The 20342-nt window shown below is 37.6% G+C and overlaps 1 protein-coding gene across 1 annotated transcript in view; it reads right to left on the reverse strand.

Moving 5' to 3' along the window:
* The window catches only part of HDX (highly divergent homeobox), a 241535-nt gene that overhangs the window by 93558 nt on the left and 127635 nt on the right, over positions 1-20342 (reverse strand). Inside the window, exon 5 of the mRNA XM_070290381.1 lies at positions 5338-5484. Coding sequence (XP_070146482.1) covers positions 5338-5484 — 147 coding nt within the window. The remainder of the gene's footprint in view (positions 1-5337; positions 5485-20342) is intronic.

Below are 20342 nucleotides of genomic sequence, written 5' to 3' on the forward strand. Positions count from 1 at the left end.
TTTACTTGCTCAGAACAGCCAGCTGTTAGCATCTCTTCTGAAATCTGCATTAAATGAGCCATGGAATCAGCCATGGCAGGAATCTTTATATCATAGAAATCAATAAATGATACAAATCAGAGTGTTTTTCCTTAAAAAAACTGTTGTTAAATACTTAACAGTACACTACTGTTATTATCTAAATCTTACACAAATATTAATATCTTTCAGATGGAAAGTAAGCTACAGTTTTCATGACTGATCACTATAATTTTCAATCTATCATTAATTATATAGTATGTGAGATGCGCCATAGTGTCCCACTATCAGAGTGAGTGTCTGAAACAAGGGATAGTATTTAACTCTATATATACTATGGTTTTTCTATACACACACCTGTGCTAAAGTTTAATTTATAAATAGGTGCAGTAGGAGAAAATCTGAATTGCCAGCATCATTACCCTTAAGTTTTGGAGCAATTATTAAGTAAAATAAGGGTTACTTGAACACAAGCACTGTGATACCACGACAGTTAATCTGATAACCAAGAGGACTACTAAGGGATTAATATGTGGGTGGCATATACAGCATGAATATACCAGAAAAAGGGATGATTCACATCCTAGATTGGATGGAGCAGGACAGCACAAGCTCTATCAGGCAGCTCCAAACAGAACACAGGTTAAAACTTATGAATTGACATAAGAATTAGTAGTTTTATTTAACTTGAACAGATGTAATATTGAAATTGATAAACTACTTTTGCTTCAAATTTCAATCGGTTTTTCTTGAAGCAGATTAATTGATGTTGTCAATGTAGATTAAATGCTAAAAGAAATCTAATTTTTTTACTTGATGTACTTATTGGAAACATTTTAAGTATGTCTGGAACAACTTAGTTATGTAAATCTACAGTCGGCTAGTAACCATAGGGGTTTGGTTCCAGGACCATCAGGGATATGAAAATCCATGGATAGTTAAGTCCCATAGTTGGCCCTCCATAGCTAGAGATTCTGCATCTCCATGTAAAAGTTTTTGAGTGGACAAAGTTTTCATTTCTTCTGAGTATTACCTAAGAGTGGAATTTCTGTCATATATCTCTGTGTAAAAAGTTTTGAAGATTATTTTCCAAAGTGGCTAAAACATTTTAAATTTTTACCCAAGTGTATAATGGTTCAAATTTCTTCACATCCTGGTATACACTTGTTATTATCTGTTTTTTTTAATTATTATTATAGCCATCATAGTGGGTGTTAAGAGGTATCTATTTCACTGTTGTTTTGATTTCCATAATGACAACTGATGTTGACCATGTTTTTATGTATTTATTGGTCATTTGTAAATCTCTGGATAAATGTCTATTCTAATCTATTGCCCATTTTAATTGCATTATTTGCCTTTTTATTACTGAGATGTACGAGTTCTTTACATATTTTGGATATGATTCCTTAACATAGATATGATCTACACATATTTCCTCCCATTCTGTGGGTTTTTTCACTTTATTGGTAGCATTGTTTAAAGCACCTCATACAATTTGTAATTAATTTTCATTGGAATATAGTTGATTTATAATGTTCTGATAGTTTCAAATGTACAGTAAAGTGAATAAATTTTATGTATATCAATTATTTTTCAAATTCTTTTCCTATATAGGTTATTATAGAATGTTGAGTAAAGTTCCCTGTGTTATACAGTAGGTCCTTGTTAGTTATCTATTTTATATATAGCATTGTGTACATGTTAATTCCAATCTCCTAATTTATAACTTCCCCTCCATTTTCCCTTGGCAACCATAAATTTGATTTCAAAATCTGTGAGTCTCTTTCTATTTTGTATGTAAGTTCATTTGTATTATTTTTATGATTCCACATATAAGTGATATATAATATTAATCTTTGATTCACTTCAGTTGTTATGATAATCTCTAGATCCATTCATGTTGCTGAAAATAACATTATTTCATTCTCTTTTTATGACTGAATGATATTTCACTGTATATATGCACTACAGCTTCTTTATCCATTTATCTTCCAATGGACACTTAGGTTGTATCCATGTCTTGGTTATCATAAACAGTGATGCAAAGAACATTGTGGTGCATGTATCTTTTTGAATTATAGTTCTCCCCACATATACATCCAGGAGCAGGATCTCTGGATCATATGGTAGTTCTATATTTGGTTTTTAAGGAACCTCCATATTCTTCTCCATAATGGTGTTACTAATTTGCATTCCCACCAACAGTGTAGGAGGGTTCCCTTTTCTCCATAACCTCTGCAGCTTTACTGTATGTAGACTTTTTTATGATGGCCATTTTAATTGGTGTGAGGCATTTTTCAAAGAACTAGAACAAAAAAAATTAGAATTTATATAGAAACACAAAAGAATCCAAATAGTCAAAGTCATCTTAAAAAAGAAAAATGGAGCTGAAAGAATCAAGCTGCCTGACTTCAAACTACACTACAAAGCTACAATAATCAAATCAGTATGGTACTGGCACAAAAACAGATATATAAATCAATGGAACAGGAAAGAAAGTCCAGAGATAAAACCACACATCTATGGTCACCTAATCTATGAGAAAGGAGGCAAGAATATACAGTGGGGAAAACATCAGTTCAGTTCAGTTCAGTTCAGTCACTCAGTCGTGTCCCACTCTTTGCAACCCCATGAATCGCAGCACGCCAGGCCTCCCTGTCCATCACCATCTCCCGGAGTTCACTCAGACTCATGTCCATCGAATCCGTGATGCCATCCAGCCATCTCATCCTCGGTCGTCCCCTTCTCCTCCTGCCCCCAATCCCTCCCAGCATCAGAGTCTTTTCCAATGAGTCAACACTTCACATGAGGTGGCCAAAGTACTGGAGTTTCAGCTTGAGCATCATTCCTTCCAAAGAAATCCCAGGGCTGATCTCCTTCAGAATGGACTGGTTGGATCTCCTTGCAGTCCAAGAGACTCTCAAGAGTCTTCTCCAACACCACAGTTCAAAAGCAACAATTCTTTGGCGCTCAGCCTTCTTCACAGTCCAACTCTCACATCCATAGATGACTACTGGAAAAACCATGGCCTTGACTAGATGGACCTTAGTCAGAAATGTAATGCCTCTGCTTTTCAATATGCTATCTAGGTTGGTCACAACTTTTCTTCCAAGGAGTAAGGGTCTTTTAATTTCATGGCTAAAATCACCATCTGCAGTGATTTTGGAGCCCCCCAAAATAAAGTCTGACACTGTTTCCACTGTTTCCCCATCTATTTCCCATGAAGTGATGGGACCGGATGCCATGATCTTCGTTTTCTGAATGTTGAGCTTTAACCCAACTTTTTCACTCTCCTCTTTCACTTTCATCAAGAAGCTTTTTAGGTCTTCTTCACTTTCTGCCATAAGGGTCGTGTCACATGCATATCTGAGGTTCTTGATATTTCTCCCGGCAATCTTGATTCCAGCTTGTGTTTCTTCCAGTCCAGCGTTTCTTATGATGTACTCTGCATGTAAGTTAAATAAGCAGGGTGACAATATACAGCCTTGATGTACTCCTTTTCCTATTGGAGCCAGTCTGTTGTTCCATGTCCAGTTCTAACTGTTGCTTCCTGGCCTGCATACAGATTTCTCAAGAGGTAGTTCAGGTGGTCTGGTAGTCCCATCTCTTTCAGAATTTTCCACAGTTTATTGCAGTCCACACTGTCAAAGGCTTTGGCGTAGTCAATAAAGCAGAAACAGATGTTTTTCTGGAACTCTCTTGCTTTTTCCATGATTCAGTGGATGTTGGCAATTTGATCTCTGGTTCCTCTGCCTTTTCTAAAACCAGCTTGAACATCAGGAAGTTCACAGTTCACGTATTGCTGAAGCCTGGCTTGGAGAATTTTGAGCATTACTTTACCAGCGTGTGACATGAGTGCAATTGTGAGGTAATTTAAGCATTCTTTGGCATTGCCTTTCTTTGGGATTGGAATGAAAACTGACCTTTTCCAGTCCTGTGGCCACGGCTGAGTTTTCCAAATTTGCTGGCATAATGAGTGCAGCACTTTCACAGCATCATCTTTCAGGATTTGAAATAGCTCTACATAGTCTTGTAAATAAGTGGTGCTGGGAAAACTGGGCAGCTGCATGTTAAGGAATGAAATTAGAACACTGATTTAAGACTTGGACTATAAAGAAAGCTGAGCATCAAAGAATTGATGTTTTTGAACTGTGGTACTGGAGAAGACTCTTGAGTGTCCCTTGGGCTGCAAGCAGATCCAAACAGTCCAGTGATAGTTAGACTATAAAGAAAGCTGAGGGCAGAATAATTGATACTTTTTAACTGCGGTGTTGGAGAAGACTCTTAAGAGTCCCTTGGACTCCAAGGAGATCAAACCATCCTAAAGGAAATCAATCCTGAATATTCATTGCAAGGTCTGATGCTGAAGCTGAACCTCCAATACTTTGGCCACCTGATGCAAAGAACTGACTCACTGGAAAAGACCTTCATGCTGGGAAAGATTGAAGGCGGGAAGAGAAGTGGATGACAGAGGATGAGATGGTTGAATGGCATTACCAACTCAATGGACATGAGTTTGAGTAAACTCTAGGAGTTTGCGGTGGACAAGGAGGCCTGATGTGCTGCAGTCCATGGGGTTGCAAAGAATCGGAGATGACCAAGCAACAGAACTGAACTGAACTAATATCACACGGGCTTCCCTGGTGACTCAGCTGGTAAAGTATCTGCCTGCTATGTAGGAGACCTGGTTGATCCCTGGATTGGGAAGATCTCCTGGAGAAGGGAAAGGCTACCCACTGTAGTATTCTGGCCTGGAGAATTCTATGGACTGTAAGGGGTTGCAAAGAGTCAGAAACCACACAGAAAAATAAATTAAATGGATTAAAGACCTAAATTTAAGCATGGATACTCTAAAACTCTTGGAAGAAAACATAAGCAGAACACCCTGACATAAATCACAGCAAGCTCTTTTTCAATCTACCTCCTAGAGTAATGAAAACAAAAACCAAAATAAACAAATGGCACCTAATTAAACTTAAGTGCTTTTGCACCGCAAAGGAAACTATAAACAACACGAAAAAACAATCCTCAGAATGGAAGAAAATATTTTCAAAGAAAGCACCTGACAAAGGATTCATGTCCAAAATGTACAAACTTCTCATGCATCTCAATATCCAAAAAAAGAGACACAATCAAGAAATGGACAGGTGTTCTAAGTAGCTATTTCTCCAGTGAAGACATACAGGTAGCCAAAAAAGCACATGAAAAGATGTTCAACATCACTAGTTATTAAAGAAACACAAATGATGAAATTTTTAAGGCTTTCATTTATGACACTCATCAACTACAACATGAAAATTATTGAAAATCCCTTACCCGAACTATTTCACAGTCAACATTTAATTCAGTTGCAACTGCTTCAATTTTTTCTCGACAAACAGAGCCAAGGCTGGTCATGCCATTGTCCCAGTACTTCTTAAGAGTGGCTAAGTCTCGGTCACTGAACTGAGTGCGATCTTGTAGCTGTAAAGAACATTTTGAAAAATTAGAATAATCAATAATCAAATATTAAAGGGCATCATCAGAGCAATTGATTTCATAATTCTTACTCTGTGTTTCCCCATTCTGAAATGGACATTTTCATGGTATTTATTTGTATGTGATGAACATGTGCTAGAATAAAATAGGTAAAAAAAAAGTTAACTGATAGTAATTAAGCAATGCTGATTTTAAATGGTTGTAATCACACAAATAATACAGGTAATTGTAGAAGATACAAATGCATTTTTAAAAGAAGATAATTTAAATCACTAACCATCCTGGAAGTTACATTTGTTAATTATAACAATATTCTTTCAAACTTTTCTCTATAATGCATATATTCACACTCATACTGCATATATTAAAAATCACCAGAGTTGAGATCATATCACAGTGCTCTTTTGATAAATTAACCTAGATTTACTATAGATAAGCTCCAATTAATGTTATAATTAAAGTGTTAAATAAGAGAAGTTTAAGAAGATAATGTTCTTTTAAAAGAACAATCACATTTATGTCTTCAGAAAGTTTCAGAATAAGCCTGTCTTTTTAATTCTTAGCTTTTTTAAAAACCAAGTAACTATGGACTTTATATATTGTTTTAATTCAATGAATCCTAGGGGCATCCCTAAGAAGTAAGTTAGAAGCATGATAGAATAATGACCTTTATTTGTGAATAAGAAGACATGAAAAGAAAAGACAAAGGACTTTCTTTCAACAGGGCACAGAGATATCATGGCAGTTAGAAATAGACACATATCTGATTTTTTCTAGTTTTAACCCTATGATGTCTCCAATTATTTCAAGGGGTGGTTAAAATATATATAAATTAACTTTAATTAAAAATATATATTCTGTAAAATCCTGTATGAGTATATGCGTGTTTGTGATGAAAGAGTGAAAGTGATGAGGAGAGTCGGAGAAAGCTCATGAGAGTGAATGAGTAGAGAATTAAAGTGGCAAATCACGGCATGAGGTATGAGGTTCTGTTGCTGCCTTCTGCCTAAGAATAAATGATCTGGTCCCACACAGAGGTTAGACTTCAAAGCCTTCCTAGACATAAATAGTTTTGAACGTTTCTTCCTTAACTGAAATTTAAAAAGGAACTCTCTTCTAAATTCATTTCAGGTAACAATGAAAGGTAATGTATAAGACATGTAAACCATACTTAAAAAGGGATATCATAGCTAATACTGATATAATAATAAACAACAGGTGCAAATTTGTTTTAAAGCTACAGTTTTTGAAAACAAATTTTAGCTATCAGGATGTAAAAGCAATATATGAATTCTCAGTTTACTACCAAGAAAATGAAGTTAGACTGTATAGTTAACACGTGTCTCTCAGTAAGAAATATAATACAGCTTTTCTTTGTGTGTTAATGAATTTCAATACCAGCTAGATCTCTTCTTCCTGCCATAGTTAAAAACAAAAAAAAATCCTAATTACTAACATCATTACAAGTACTAGTAATAAATTACGTGTTTACAATAAAAGAATCATAGCGTGTCATCCAAGTTTTTTTTTTTTTTACATCAAGTAAAATAATGATCAAGTTATTTATAGCATAAAAATTTTATGTGTCTTTCCTATATCAGAGTTTGGCAAGATGGCAGAGTAGAAGGACGGTGCTCATCTTCTCTTGCAAGAACACCAAAATCACAACTAGCTGCTGAACAACCATTGACAGGAAGCTGTTCAGTTCAGTTCAGTCGCTCAGTCCTGTCTGACTCTTTGTAACCCCAGGAATCACAGCACACCAGGCCTCCCTGTCCATCACCAACTCCCGGAGTTCACTCAGACTCATGTCCATCGTGTCAGTGATGCCACCCACCCATCTCATCCTCTGTCGTCCCCTTCTCCTCCTGCCCCCGATCCCTCCCAGCATCAGAGTATTTTCCAATGAGTCAACTCTTCACATGAGGTGGCCAAAGTACTGGAGTTTCAGCTTGAGCATCATTCCTTCCAAAGAAATCCCAGGGCTGATCTCCTTCAGAAAGGATGAGTTGGATCTCCTTGCAGTCCAAGGGACTCTCAAGAGTCTTCTCCAACACCACAGTTTAAAGGAATCAATTCTTCAGTGCTCAGCCTTCTTCACAGTCCAACTCTACATCCATACATGACCACTGGAAAAAACATAGCCTTGACTAGACAGACCTTAGTTGACAAAGTAATGCTCTGCTTTTCAATATGCTATCTAGGTAGGTCATAAGTTTTCTTCCAAGGAGTAAGGGTCTTTTAATTTCATGGCTGCAATCACCATCTGCAGTGATTTTGGAGCCCCCCGAAAATAAAGTCTGACACTGTTTCCACTCTTTGCCCATCTATTTCCGATGAAGTGATGGGACCGGATGCCATGATCTTCGTTTTCTGAATGTTGAGCTTTAAGTCAACTTTTTCACTCTCCTCTTTCACTTTCATCAAGAGGCTTTTTAGTTCCTCTTCACTTTCTGCCATAAGAGTGGTGTCATCTGCATATCTGAGGTTCTTGATATTTCTCCCGGCAATCTTGATTCCAGCTTGTGTTTCTTCCAGTCCAGCGTTTCTCATGATGTACTGTGCATATAAGGAAGCTGTTGGAACCCACCAAAGAAAGATACCCCACATCCAAGTACAAAGGAGAAGCAGCCACAACACACTTGGTGGGGCACAATTATGTTTAAAATCAAGCTTCATACCTGCCAGAGACTCTTGGAGGGCATAAACAAAACCCTGTGGGCACTAGGACCCAGGGAAAAGAGCAGTGACCCCCTACAAGAGAGAGTCAGATCTGTCTGAGTTTTTGAAGTGCTCGTGTGGAGGCATGGTTAGCAGTGGCCTGCTGCGGGGCCAGGGGCACTGACAGCAGCAGTCCTGGGAGCCATAGTGTGAGGTATAAGTTCTCTTGAAGGAGGTCACCATTAGCCCCACAACAGAGCCTCTGGGTGGGTGATCCACAAACTGGAGAACAATAATACCAAAGAAGTTCTTGCACTATTGCAAAAGTTCTAGGCTCCACAACAGACTTCCCAACCAGAGGATCTGGCAATTAGACTGAGAATCCTCAGGGAATCTGACTTTGGAGGTCAGCGGGATTTGATTACAGAACTTCCACAGGACTGGGGGAAATAGAAACTTTTGGAGGGCACAAAAAACAGGAATCAGAAATCAGATTGCCAACATCCATTGGATCATAGAAAATGCGAGGGAAATTTTCAAGGGAATTACAGAAAAACATCTGTTTCATTGACAATGTGAAAGCCTTTGACTGTGTGGATCAAAACAAACTGTGGATGGGAATACCAGACTACCTGACCTGCCTCCTGAGAAAGCTCTATGCAGGTCAAGAAGCAAAAGTTAGAACTGGACCTGGAACAACGGACTGGTTCCAATTTGGGAAAGGAGTACATCAAGGCTCTACATTGTCACCCTGCTTATTTAACTTCTATGCAGAGTACATCATGCGAAATGCTGGGCTGGATGAAGCACAAGCTGGAATCAAGATTGCTGAGAGAAATATCAATAACCTCAAATATAAGATGACACCACCCTAATGCTAGAAAGTGAAGAGTAACTAATGAGCCTCTTGATGAAGGTGAAAAAAGAGAGTGAATAAGCTGGCTTAAAACTCAACATTCAAAAAAAACTAAGATCATGGCATCTGGTCCCACCATTTCATGGCAATAAATGGGGAAACAATGGAAACAGTGACAGACTTTATTTTCTTGGGTTCTAAAATCACTGAAGATGGTTACTGCTGCCATGAAATTAAAAGACACTTTCTCCTTGGAAGAATAGCTATGACCAATCTAGATAGCATATTAAAAAGCAAAGACCTTACTTTGCCGACAAAGGTCCATATAGTCAAAGCTATATGTTTCTTTTGTTTTTTTTTTTTTTTTTTTTTTTTCCTTTTCCAGTAGTCATGTACGGATGTGAGGGTTAGACAATAAAGAAGGATGAGTACTGAAGAATTCATGCTTTTGAACTGTGGTACTTGGGAAGACTCTTGAGAGTCCCTTGGACTGCAAAGAGATCCAACCAGTCAATCTAATCTTAAAGGAAATCAGTCTTGAATATTCATTGGAAGGACTGATGCTGAGGCTAAAGCCTTCAATACTTTCACCACCTGATGCAAAGTGCTGACTTATTGGAAAAGCCTCTGATGCTTGGAAAGATCGAGGGCAGGAGGAGAAGAGGGCAACAGAAAATAAGATTGTTGGATGGCATCATCGACTCAATGGACATGAATTTGCACAAACTCAGGGAAAATGTAAAGGACAGGGAAGCCTGGTGTGCTGCCTTCTGTGTGGGTCACAAAGAGTCAGATGAGACTAAGCAACTGAACAACTCCTTTATTGTTTGTACAATAGTTGTGGGGTTGGATTTTCAAAACCAGAGAGCAAAATTAATGGGAGCATGGTTCTAGGTAGATTCAAATAATTCAGCATAACAGCCAGCATAAATATTCCCATATTTTTCCCTTATACCAAATTCTCCACTGCAAGCTAGCTTACATTATTGTCGAAATGGAAAGAATAATGAACAGAACACTGAATACACTCAGCAAGTTAAGTCGTAATTCATTTAGAGGACATCCAAAGCTGATTCATCTCTTAAACTGAACTAAATAAAACCTGATTTGATTTGTTAGAAATGTGCTAGGATCTTAGCATCAGCAATGCTGAAGGTGACCTATTATGACAACAACCATTAAGTAGAAGCTTATGGGGAAAATGGAAATTATTTTTAAATATCCTAAGAGCATATTCTAACTAAGATAATAAGTAAGGTAATAAAAATCAACTAGCATTAAAACTGAATACTCATTTAGAGCAGAAAAAAAATATGTGTACTTAAGGTGAATACTTACCTGAGGAAACCTGAAGATGAAATCAGTTTTGTCTCTCTGAAGAGCTGTGAGCCATGCTTAGTCATTCAGTCATGTCCAACTCTGAGGCCCTGGAGTATGTTGCCATTCTCTTCTCCAGGGAATCTTCCTGACCCAGGGATTGACCTTGGGTCTTCTGAATTGCAGGTGTATTCTTTACTGTCTGAGCCACCAGGGAAGTCTCTTTGTCTTTATTGGACTTAAACCACTTTCACTTTACAAGACATCCCTCAGCCTAAACTGCTGATTTAAGTGATGGAGACATATTAGTCAATTATCTTGCTGATTTTTGTGAGGAGTAACATTCCAGTAACCCTGGAAATCTAGGTTAAAGCTGAAGTTTGGCCTTTGTGACCAGGTAATTATTTTGATTTCACTTGGATTATATTGTAACACAATAGAAAAAAATCTTTTGGCCTCTTCACCAATTTTAAGAACATTTCAAGGAATTTACTTCTTTGATTTTTCTTTTTAAATAAAACTGAATGACAAAACTCTGATATTGGGGAGCATAGTTTCTTGTTTTAAGTATGTGTCTTATTAGAGTTAAATGTAGAAATGAATTATTTATTTGTACTCAGAAGCAATCTTTTTGAAACAAGAACTATTAAAAATGTTAAACTCAAATAACAGTTCTTTACTCCCTCAGTTTTCCATGTGATGTGCATTATTCTGTCATATCCCAACCACCAGTCCAGAGAGTAATGTATGCTGCTGAGATTTCAAACTAGCTTTGTGAAAGCTTGTTCATTTTCCCTCTAGATAATGCTAGATAATGGGCTACTTAATAGCAGGTATCATGTCTTTTTGCTTTTATTCTCATTGTCAAAATGAAAGTAATTATGTATTTGTTTAACAAATTCAAACAGCAGGATATAAAATGAGCTACAATCTCTCTTCCTTTCTTAGGTACTAACTCCCAATCCTGACACCAATTGGAACCACTGTCAGCAGCTTCCTGAGTAAGTTTCCAGGGTAAAAATGTATATACACTTAGAAAAAACAAACCAATGATACTATAAACTTAACTTCTTTCACTTATTATATTTAGATCTTTCCATATCATCATTATATCACGTGTATATCATCAGAATACCATCGATATACTTCAATCATTTTAACTGCTACACTGTATTCCATCATATGGACACTATACAATTTACTTATTTAATATTATCTAATTATATGAGCTACTTCATATCTTAAAAGATGATGCTGTTAAAGTGCTGCACTCAATATGCCAGTAAACTTGGAAAACTCAGATGAGGCAACAGGACTGGCAAATGTCACTTTTCATTCCAATCCAAAGAAAGCAATGTCACAGAGTGTTCAAACTACAGCACAATTATACTAATCACATGCTAGCAAAATAATGCTCAAAATTCTCCAAGTCAGGCTTCAACAATACATGAACCGTGAACTTCTGGATGCTGAAATTGGATTTAGAAAAGGCAGAAGAACCAAGATCAAATTGCCAACATCTGTTGGGTCATGGAAAAAGCAAGAGAGTTCCAGAAAAACATCTACTTCTGCTTCATTGATGGCGCCAAAGCCTATGACTGTGTGGATCACAGTAAACTGTGGAAAATTCCTATAGAGATAGGAATACCAGACCACCTTTCCTGTCTCCTGAGAAATCTGCATGCAGGTCAAGAAACAGCAGTTAGAACCAGACTTGGAAAAACGGACTGGTTCCACATTGGGAAAGGAGTACATCAAGGCTCTATATTGTTACCCTTCATATTTAACTTATATGCAGAGTACATCACGTGAAATGCTGGGCTGGATGAAGCACAAGCTGGAATCAAGATTGCCAAGAGAAATATCAATGACCTCAGATAGGCAGATGACACCACCCTTATGGCAGAAAGTGAAGAGGAACTAAAGAGCCTCCTGCTGAAAGTGAAAGAGGAGAGTGAAAACGATGGCTTAAAACTCAGCATTCAAAAAACTAACATCATGGCATCTGGTCCCATCATTTCATGGCAAATAGATGGAGAAACAATGGAAACAGTGAGAGATTTTATCTTCTTGGGCTCCAAAATCACTGCAGATAGTGATTGCAGCCATGAAATTTAAAGATGTTTGCTCCTTGGGAAAAAAAAAAAAACAAACACTATGACCAAACTAGACAGCACATTAAAAAGGAGAGACATTACTTTGCCAACAAAGGTCCATCTAGTCAAAGTTACGGTTTTTCCAGTCGTCATGTATGGATGTGAGAGTTGGACTATAAAGAAAGCTGAGCAGCAAAGAATTGATGCTTTTGAACTGTGGTGTTGGAGAAGACTCTTGAGAGTCCTTGGACTGCAGGGAGATCACACCAGGCAATCCTAAAGGAAATCAGTCCTGAATATTCATTGAAACCTGAATATTCATTGATGCCTGAAGCTGAAGCTCCACTACTTTGGCCACCTGATGCAAAGAACAGACTCACTGGAAAAGACCTGATGCTGGGAAAGATTGAAGACAGGAGGAGAAAGGGACAACAGAGGATGAGATGGTTGGATGACATCACCAACTCGATGGACCTGAGTTTGAGCTAGCTCTGGGTGTTGGTGAGGGACAGGCAAGCCTGGTGTGCTACAGTCTATGGGGCTGCAAAGAGTCAGACACAGCTGAGTGACTGAACAGAACTTAACTGAATTATTTTATCTAATTTAGCTATCTAATGATAGACATTAATTGGTTTTCAGGTTATTGTTATTAAAATCAATGCTGAAATGGTCATTCTGGTACATATCTTGCTTTATATTTGCAATTATGTATAATGGGAAATTCCAAGCCATGTGTTTCCAGTTCTTCAAGTTGACAAGGAAAGGACTCCCAACACCAGATAGATGAAACCACCATATATATGTGAGTCACATATATTCACAGCCTGTAAGAGAACACTGTATGCCATACAGGAACATATGAAAATATTGAAAACAGAATGAACAAGCAAGGGCTGTGGTGTAATCCTGAAGCATGGTGAAAACTCTCTTTCCCATAGGAGGATCTGATCGACTTGTTTGAATCATTTTGTGGGCTAGCAGGGAACTGAAGCTTGCCATTCAGGGATAAATAGGCATTGCGACTTGTCCCTGTGCAAAGGAGAGTTGTTTGAATATGGTATTTCATCTGCAGGAACAGGATGGGAAGGGGAACTTGTGGTTGGGCCATAATTCAAGACCCTCTTGGCTTTTCCCTGATGTCAATACACAAATAATGTGGTAACTTAATTTTAGGTTTTACAGTACAAAATGGAACTGGATGCCCAAAGAGTATGTGCATTTAATTTTTTTTTGTAAATATAGACAAATTGCCCTTGGATAAGGGCTGAAATATATGACAGTCCCTATTTTCCGGTATCTTTATCAATGCTAAGATGATCCAACTTTATAATTATTTAGTTTATAATTAGTTTAGTGAAAGATTGTATCTTGCTGTTTTGATTTGTATTTCTTTAAATAAGACCAAGGGTTTTTGTATGTTTATTGACCTTATGAATTTATTTTTCTGAAAAATGCTTATTTTAAGTATGATGCTTATTTTTTCTTTTTTTTTAATTTGTATACTCTTAGTGAGAAGAACTGTGCTAAACATATGTTAGAAGTTTTTTTTTTTATAAAGAAGGGTATTTTTAATCATATGGAATATAAATTTCTATGATTAGTAATACATTGTGTGAAGTCACATCAGTCTTCTAATGAGACCCTTTGTGACCCTATGGACTGTAGTTCTCCAGGCTCCTCTGTTCATGGGATTCTCCAGGTAAGAATACTGGAGTGGGTTGCCATTTCCTTCTACAGGGGATCTTGCTGATCCAGGGACTGAACCTACATCTCCTGCATTGCAGGCATATTCTTTACCATCTGAGTCGCCAGGGAAGCCCCATAGTTCTTATAATTGGCTATATTTCTCCATTATCAATTTAGCAATTAATAAAATTAGGGAAAAGTTAGTTAAAAATAAATCAAAGTAGGAAGTTCACATCAAAGAGTACAAATGAACATATTTATAAAACAGAAATATAGTTACAGATGTAGAAAACAAATTATGGTTATTTAGGGGTAAGGAAGAGGAAAAATGAGATGGAAGATTGAGGCTGTCATATACACACTACTATGGGCTTCAGAGACATTACTTTGCCAAATAAGGTCCGTCTAGTCAAGGCCATGGTTTTTCCAGTAGTCATCTATGGATGTGAGAGTTGGACTGTGAAGAAGGCTGAGCACCGAAGAATTGATGGTTTTGAACTGTGGTGTTGAAGAAGACTCTTGAGAGTCCCTTGGACTGCAAGGAGATCCAACCAGTCCATTCTGAAGGAGATCAGCCCTGGGATTTCTTTGGAAGGAATGATGCTAAAGCTGAAACTCCAGTCCTTTGGCCACCTCATGCGAAGAGTTGACTCATTGGAAAAGACTCTGATGCTGGGAGGGATTGGGGGCAGGAGGAGAAGGGGACGACCGAGGATGAGATGGCTGGATGGCATCACGGACTCGATGGACGTGAGTCTGAGTGAACTCCTGGAGTTGGTGATGGACAGAGAGGCCTGGCATACTGTGATTCACGGGGGTCTCAGAGTCAGACACGACTGAGCGACTGAACTGAACTTAACTGATGGGCTTCAGTGGTAAAGAATCGCCCTGCCAATGCAGGAGATGCAGGTTTGATCTCTGTGTCATGAAGAACCACTGGAGAAGGAAATGGCAACCCCCTCCAGTATTCTTGCTTGGAGAATACCATGATCAGAAGAGCCTGGCAATTCCATGGGTTTGCAAAAATGTTGGACACAACTTAATGACTAAACAACAATACAACTATATATGAAATAGATAACTACTAAATACCTACTGTAAAGCACAGGAAATTCTACTCACTACTCTGTAAAGGCCTACATGAGATAGAATCTAAAAAAGAATGACTGTGTATATACACACACACACACACACACACACACACACACACATATATATGTATATATATATATATATATATATATATATATATATATATACTAATTCACTTTGTTGTACACCTGAAACTGACACATTGGAAATCAACTATACTCCAAGGGACTAGATCTGATAGACAAAGTGTCTGATGGACTATGGATGGAAGTTCATGACATTGTACACGAGACAGTGATCAAGACCTTCCACAAAAAAAGAAATGCAAGAAAGAAAAAAATGGCTGTCTGAAGAGGCCTTACAAATAGTTGTGCAAAGAAGAGAAGCAAAAAGCAAAAGAGAAAAGGAAAGATATATCCATTTGAATGCAGAGTTCCAAAGGATAGCAAGGAGAGAGAAGAAAGCCTTCCTCAGTGATCAATGCAAAAAATAGAGGAAAACAAAAAATGGGAAAGACTAGAGATCTCTTCAAGAAAATTAGAGTACCAAAGGAAAATTTCATGCAAAGATGGGCTCAATAAAGGACATAAATGGTATGGACCTAACAGAAACAGAAGATATTAAGCAGAAGTGGCAAGAATACACAGAAGAACTGTACAAGAAGGATCTTCATGACCCAGATAATCACGATGGTGTGATCACTCATCTAATGCCAGACATCCTGGAATGTGAGGTCAAGTGGACCTTAGGATGCATCACTATGAACAAAGCTAGTTGAGGTGATGGAATTCCAGCTGAGCTATTTCAAATCCTAAAAGATGCTGCTGTTAAAGTGCTGTACTCACTATGCCAGCAAGTTTGGAAAACTCAGCAGTGGCCACAGGACTGGAAAAGGTCAGTTTTGATTCAAATCCAAAAGAAAGGCAATGCCAAAGAATGTTCAAACTACCGCACAATTGTACTAACTTCACACCGTAGTAAAGTAATGCTCAAAATTCTCCAAGCTAAGCTTCAACAATATGTGAACCATGAATTTCCAGTTGTTCAAGCTGGTTTTAGAAAAGGCAGAGGAATGAGAGATCAAATTGCCAGCATCCGTTGGATCATCAAAAAAGCAAGAGATTTCCTGAAAAACATCGATTTCTGCTTTATTGATTATGCCAAAGCCTTTGACTGTGTGGATCTCAATAAACTGTGGAAAATTCTGAAAGAGATGGGAATACCAGACCACCTGATCTGCCTCTTGAGAAATCTGTATGCAAATCAAGAAGCAACAGTTAGAACTGGACATGGGACAACAGACTGTTTCCAATTTGGGAAAGGAGTATGTCAAGGCTGTATATTGTCACCCTGCTTATTTGACTTATATGCAGATTACATCATGAGAAGTGCTGGGCTGGATGAAGCACAAGCTGGAATCAAGATTGCTGGGAGAAACATCAATAACCTCAGGTATGCAGATGACACCATCCTTATGGCAGAAAGAGAAGAAGAACAAAGGAGCCTCTTGATAAAAGTAAAAGAGAAGAATGAAAAAGTTGGCTTCAGTCTCAATATTTAGAAAACGAAGATCATGGCATCTGGTCCCATCACTTCATGGCAAATATATGGAGAAACAGTGGCAGACTTTATTATTTTGGGCTCCAAAATCACTGCAGATGGTGACTGCAGCCATGGAATTAAAAGATGCTTACTCATTGGAAGAAAAGTTATGACCAACCTAGATAACATATTGAAAAGCAGAGATATTACTTTGCCAACAAAATTCCGTGTAGTCAAGGCTATGGTTTTTCCAGTGGTCATGTATGGATGTGAGAGTTGGACTGTGAAGAAAGCTGAATGCTGAAGAATTGATGCTTTTGAACTGTAATGTTGGAGAGGACTCTTAAGAGTGCATTGGACTGCAAGGAGGTCCAACCAGTCCATCCTAAAAGAGATCAGTCCTGTGTGTTCATTGGGAGGACTGATGTTGAAGCTGAAACTCCAATATTTTGGCCACCTGATGTAAATAAGTGACTCATCTGAACGGATCCTGATACTGGGAAAGATTTAAGGCAGGAGGAGAAGGGCACGATGGGGGATGAGATGATTGGATGGCATCATCAACTCAATGGACATGAGTTTGGGTAAACTCTGGTAGTTGGTGAGGGACAGGGAGGCCTGGCGTGCTGCAGTCCATGGGGTAACAAAGTGTCAGACATGACTGAGTGACTGAAATAAACTGAATGTAATTTGAGAGGATTCTCTTATTTTTTTGTTTAGTTTTAATTGGAGGATAATTACTTTACAGTATTATGTTGATTTCTCCCATACATCAGCATGAATAAGCCAAAGGCCCCCTCCCTATTAACCTCCCTCCCACTTCCCACTGCATCCCATCCCTCTAGATTGTCACACAGTACCAGTTTGAGCTCCCTGAATCATATATCAAATTCCCACTGGCTATCTATTTTATATACTACAATGTATATATTTCTATTAAGTATAAATTTAGACAAGTTAGACATGACCTAGACTTAGACAAAGAGGGGAGGCCTGGTTCAAAAGATGCAAGCTGATGTCTAAACTCCATCCCAGATACACTCAGAAGAGCTCACACATATGCTACAACATAACTACAAAGACTTTTCAACTCCTGCACATGTGCCTTAGGCACACAATTGATACAAACTGACCACAGGGGTTCATCAAGTAACCTTAGGCAGCTAGGAGCCCATTAAGGGCTCGTGAATATTCTACACCTAATTATAACAGATGGAATTATGGGAAGACATCTGGAAAAGCATAAACAATGCAGCCTACTGTTATACAACTCATAATTGTCAATCAGCCTTGGGCATATTCCCATTTGTATTCACTTTCATTGACTGGTGGTGGGTACAAGACCTACTTTAAACCAGGTGTAACCAAAAGGAGGAAACTGAAACTATAAAAGCAGGAAGCCAAGGAGGACTTGACGTGAAGGATGAAAAGGACTCCTTTGGGAGTGTCAGACTAATAAAAGACCTGTCTGCTTGAGCTGAACTGAGCTGTAACTTGTCTGTTGTCCTACACCTTTTGGTCCATTACTCTAAATCTTCTTTGCAATGAGATAAGAACTGATGAAGAGAAATAAATCGATCTGACACTTCCATGCTACCCTCACTGATACAATAGAATAAGCCTGGAGACATCTCAGAATGTTCAGATCCAATAAAACAGCAAGGAAAATACAGGATCACAGAATTAGACACATAGTAGGTAAGCATAGTAGCAAATCAGGTAGTTCAGCAGTGAGAAAAACTTACATAATTTTTCTTTATGTATTTTTCATAATTTTTCCATGTTAAGTACATTCTTGGCATCAAATATAGATACCAAGTTATGCACACCCATACTTAACATGCAAATTAAGACATACCTAATGAAAGTAATTTTGTATAATTTTAAGTGAGAAGTAAAAGCAATGGCAAACCTTCCACTAGATGGGAAATTTTGTCAGTCAACAATATTGGCTGTCTACTGGGTGATATATAAGTATACAGCTATACTGTTTATAAGTTTACATTTGTGGTAACTAAAACTCATGTGTGGTTGAGAAGAAATGAAGTTGCTCAGTCGTGTGTGACTCTTTGTGATCCCATGGACTGTAGCCTACCAGGCTCCTCCATCCATGGAATTTTCTAGGCAAGAATACTGGAATGGGTTGCCATTTCCTTCTCCAAAGGATCTTCCCAACCCAGGAATAGAACTCAGGTCTCTTTCATTGCAGGCAGATGCTTTACCCTCTGCACCATCAGGGAAGCCCATGTATGGCTGAGGATTCTCTAATATAAAGCAGACTTTTGTGATTTCAATTCTTCTTCTTATTCTTTTTTTTTTCTTGATCCCATTTTAATTTTTATTTTTTTAAATTTTACTTTATTTTACTTTACAATACTGTACTGGTTTTGCCATGCATCAACATGAATCCACCACAGGTGTACATAAGTACCCAATCTTCTTTTCTTTAATTTCAATGCATTGTACAGATTCTTGTTTGTTCTTACACTTTTTTTTCTTTCTCTCTTGTTTTTAACTGAATCTGCCATGACTTCATCTCTAGCAGCATCTCTACTCTGTCTTTCCCAAAGCAGAAACCAGATACTTAAATCAATATTTGTATCTCATCACTCCCTTTTGCAGAATAGTCTATTGGTTATCAGTTAAATTGTTGATCCTTGATTTAAAACCTCTTTATTGGTTTCCTTGGCTTCTGTAACAAAGCACCACAAACTGAGTGGCTTAAAACAAAAGAATATATATTCTCTTAACATTACATTCTCTATTTAAAAATATCCTTATCTTACTGAACTAATGTATAACATAGACCTAAAAATGAGAATCATTCTTGTAAAATGTAGCTAGGCTCCAAAAGTTTTATCAGAAGGTATGACTTTTAAGTCAGTGTTCTTACCTGAGAATGGGAAAGATTTTGCAACGAGTATAAAACAAATACAATCATAAAATTAGACATTTGATTTGCAGCATGTGAGAAATAAGGCAGCTTACTTTAATTAAATATCTATAGATCAGGAAATTATCCTGTCACTCATACTACTATCCTAAAACCCTCAGGTAAAAAAAAAAAAGTCCATGATTATTTTTACAACTCCCTTAAATGACAGCATTAATATAGTTAATATCATTAAGCTGAAAAAACTTAGACCTACTTCTCTTGCATTAATGTATGCCATACAAAAATAACTTATTCATAAAGGATGATGTTTTGAAACAGATTAACACGAAACCAAACAAATCCATTAACATTTTCTAAAGAATAAGAACCAGTTTATGGGAAAACCATGCCTTACCAGCCAGGATGCCCCTAACCTACTCAAGTGTGAGGGAATGAAGAACAGAGCTATTTTGAAGAGTAGCACAATAGATTCAAAATCCAAGTTCATTTGACTGGTGTACCTTTTATTGAAAACATTGTTTTTTTTAAATTTATTTATTTATGTTTTACATGCAGTTGAAATCAACTGATAACATGTTAAATGATATATATTTTTTTAGCCATTTAAAAAACTGAAGTATGGTTAGTATGCAATGGTATGCTAGTTTCAGGTGTACAGCCAAGTAATTCAGTTATACACACATATATGCATTCTTTT

This window comes from Ovis canadensis, chromosome X, assembly GCF_042477335.2.
Source record: "Ovis canadensis isolate MfBH-ARS-UI-01 breed Bighorn chromosome X, ARS-UI_OviCan_v2, whole genome shotgun sequence".
Classification (NCBI taxonomy): domain Eukaryota; kingdom Metazoa; phylum Chordata; class Mammalia; order Artiodactyla; family Bovidae; genus Ovis; species Ovis canadensis.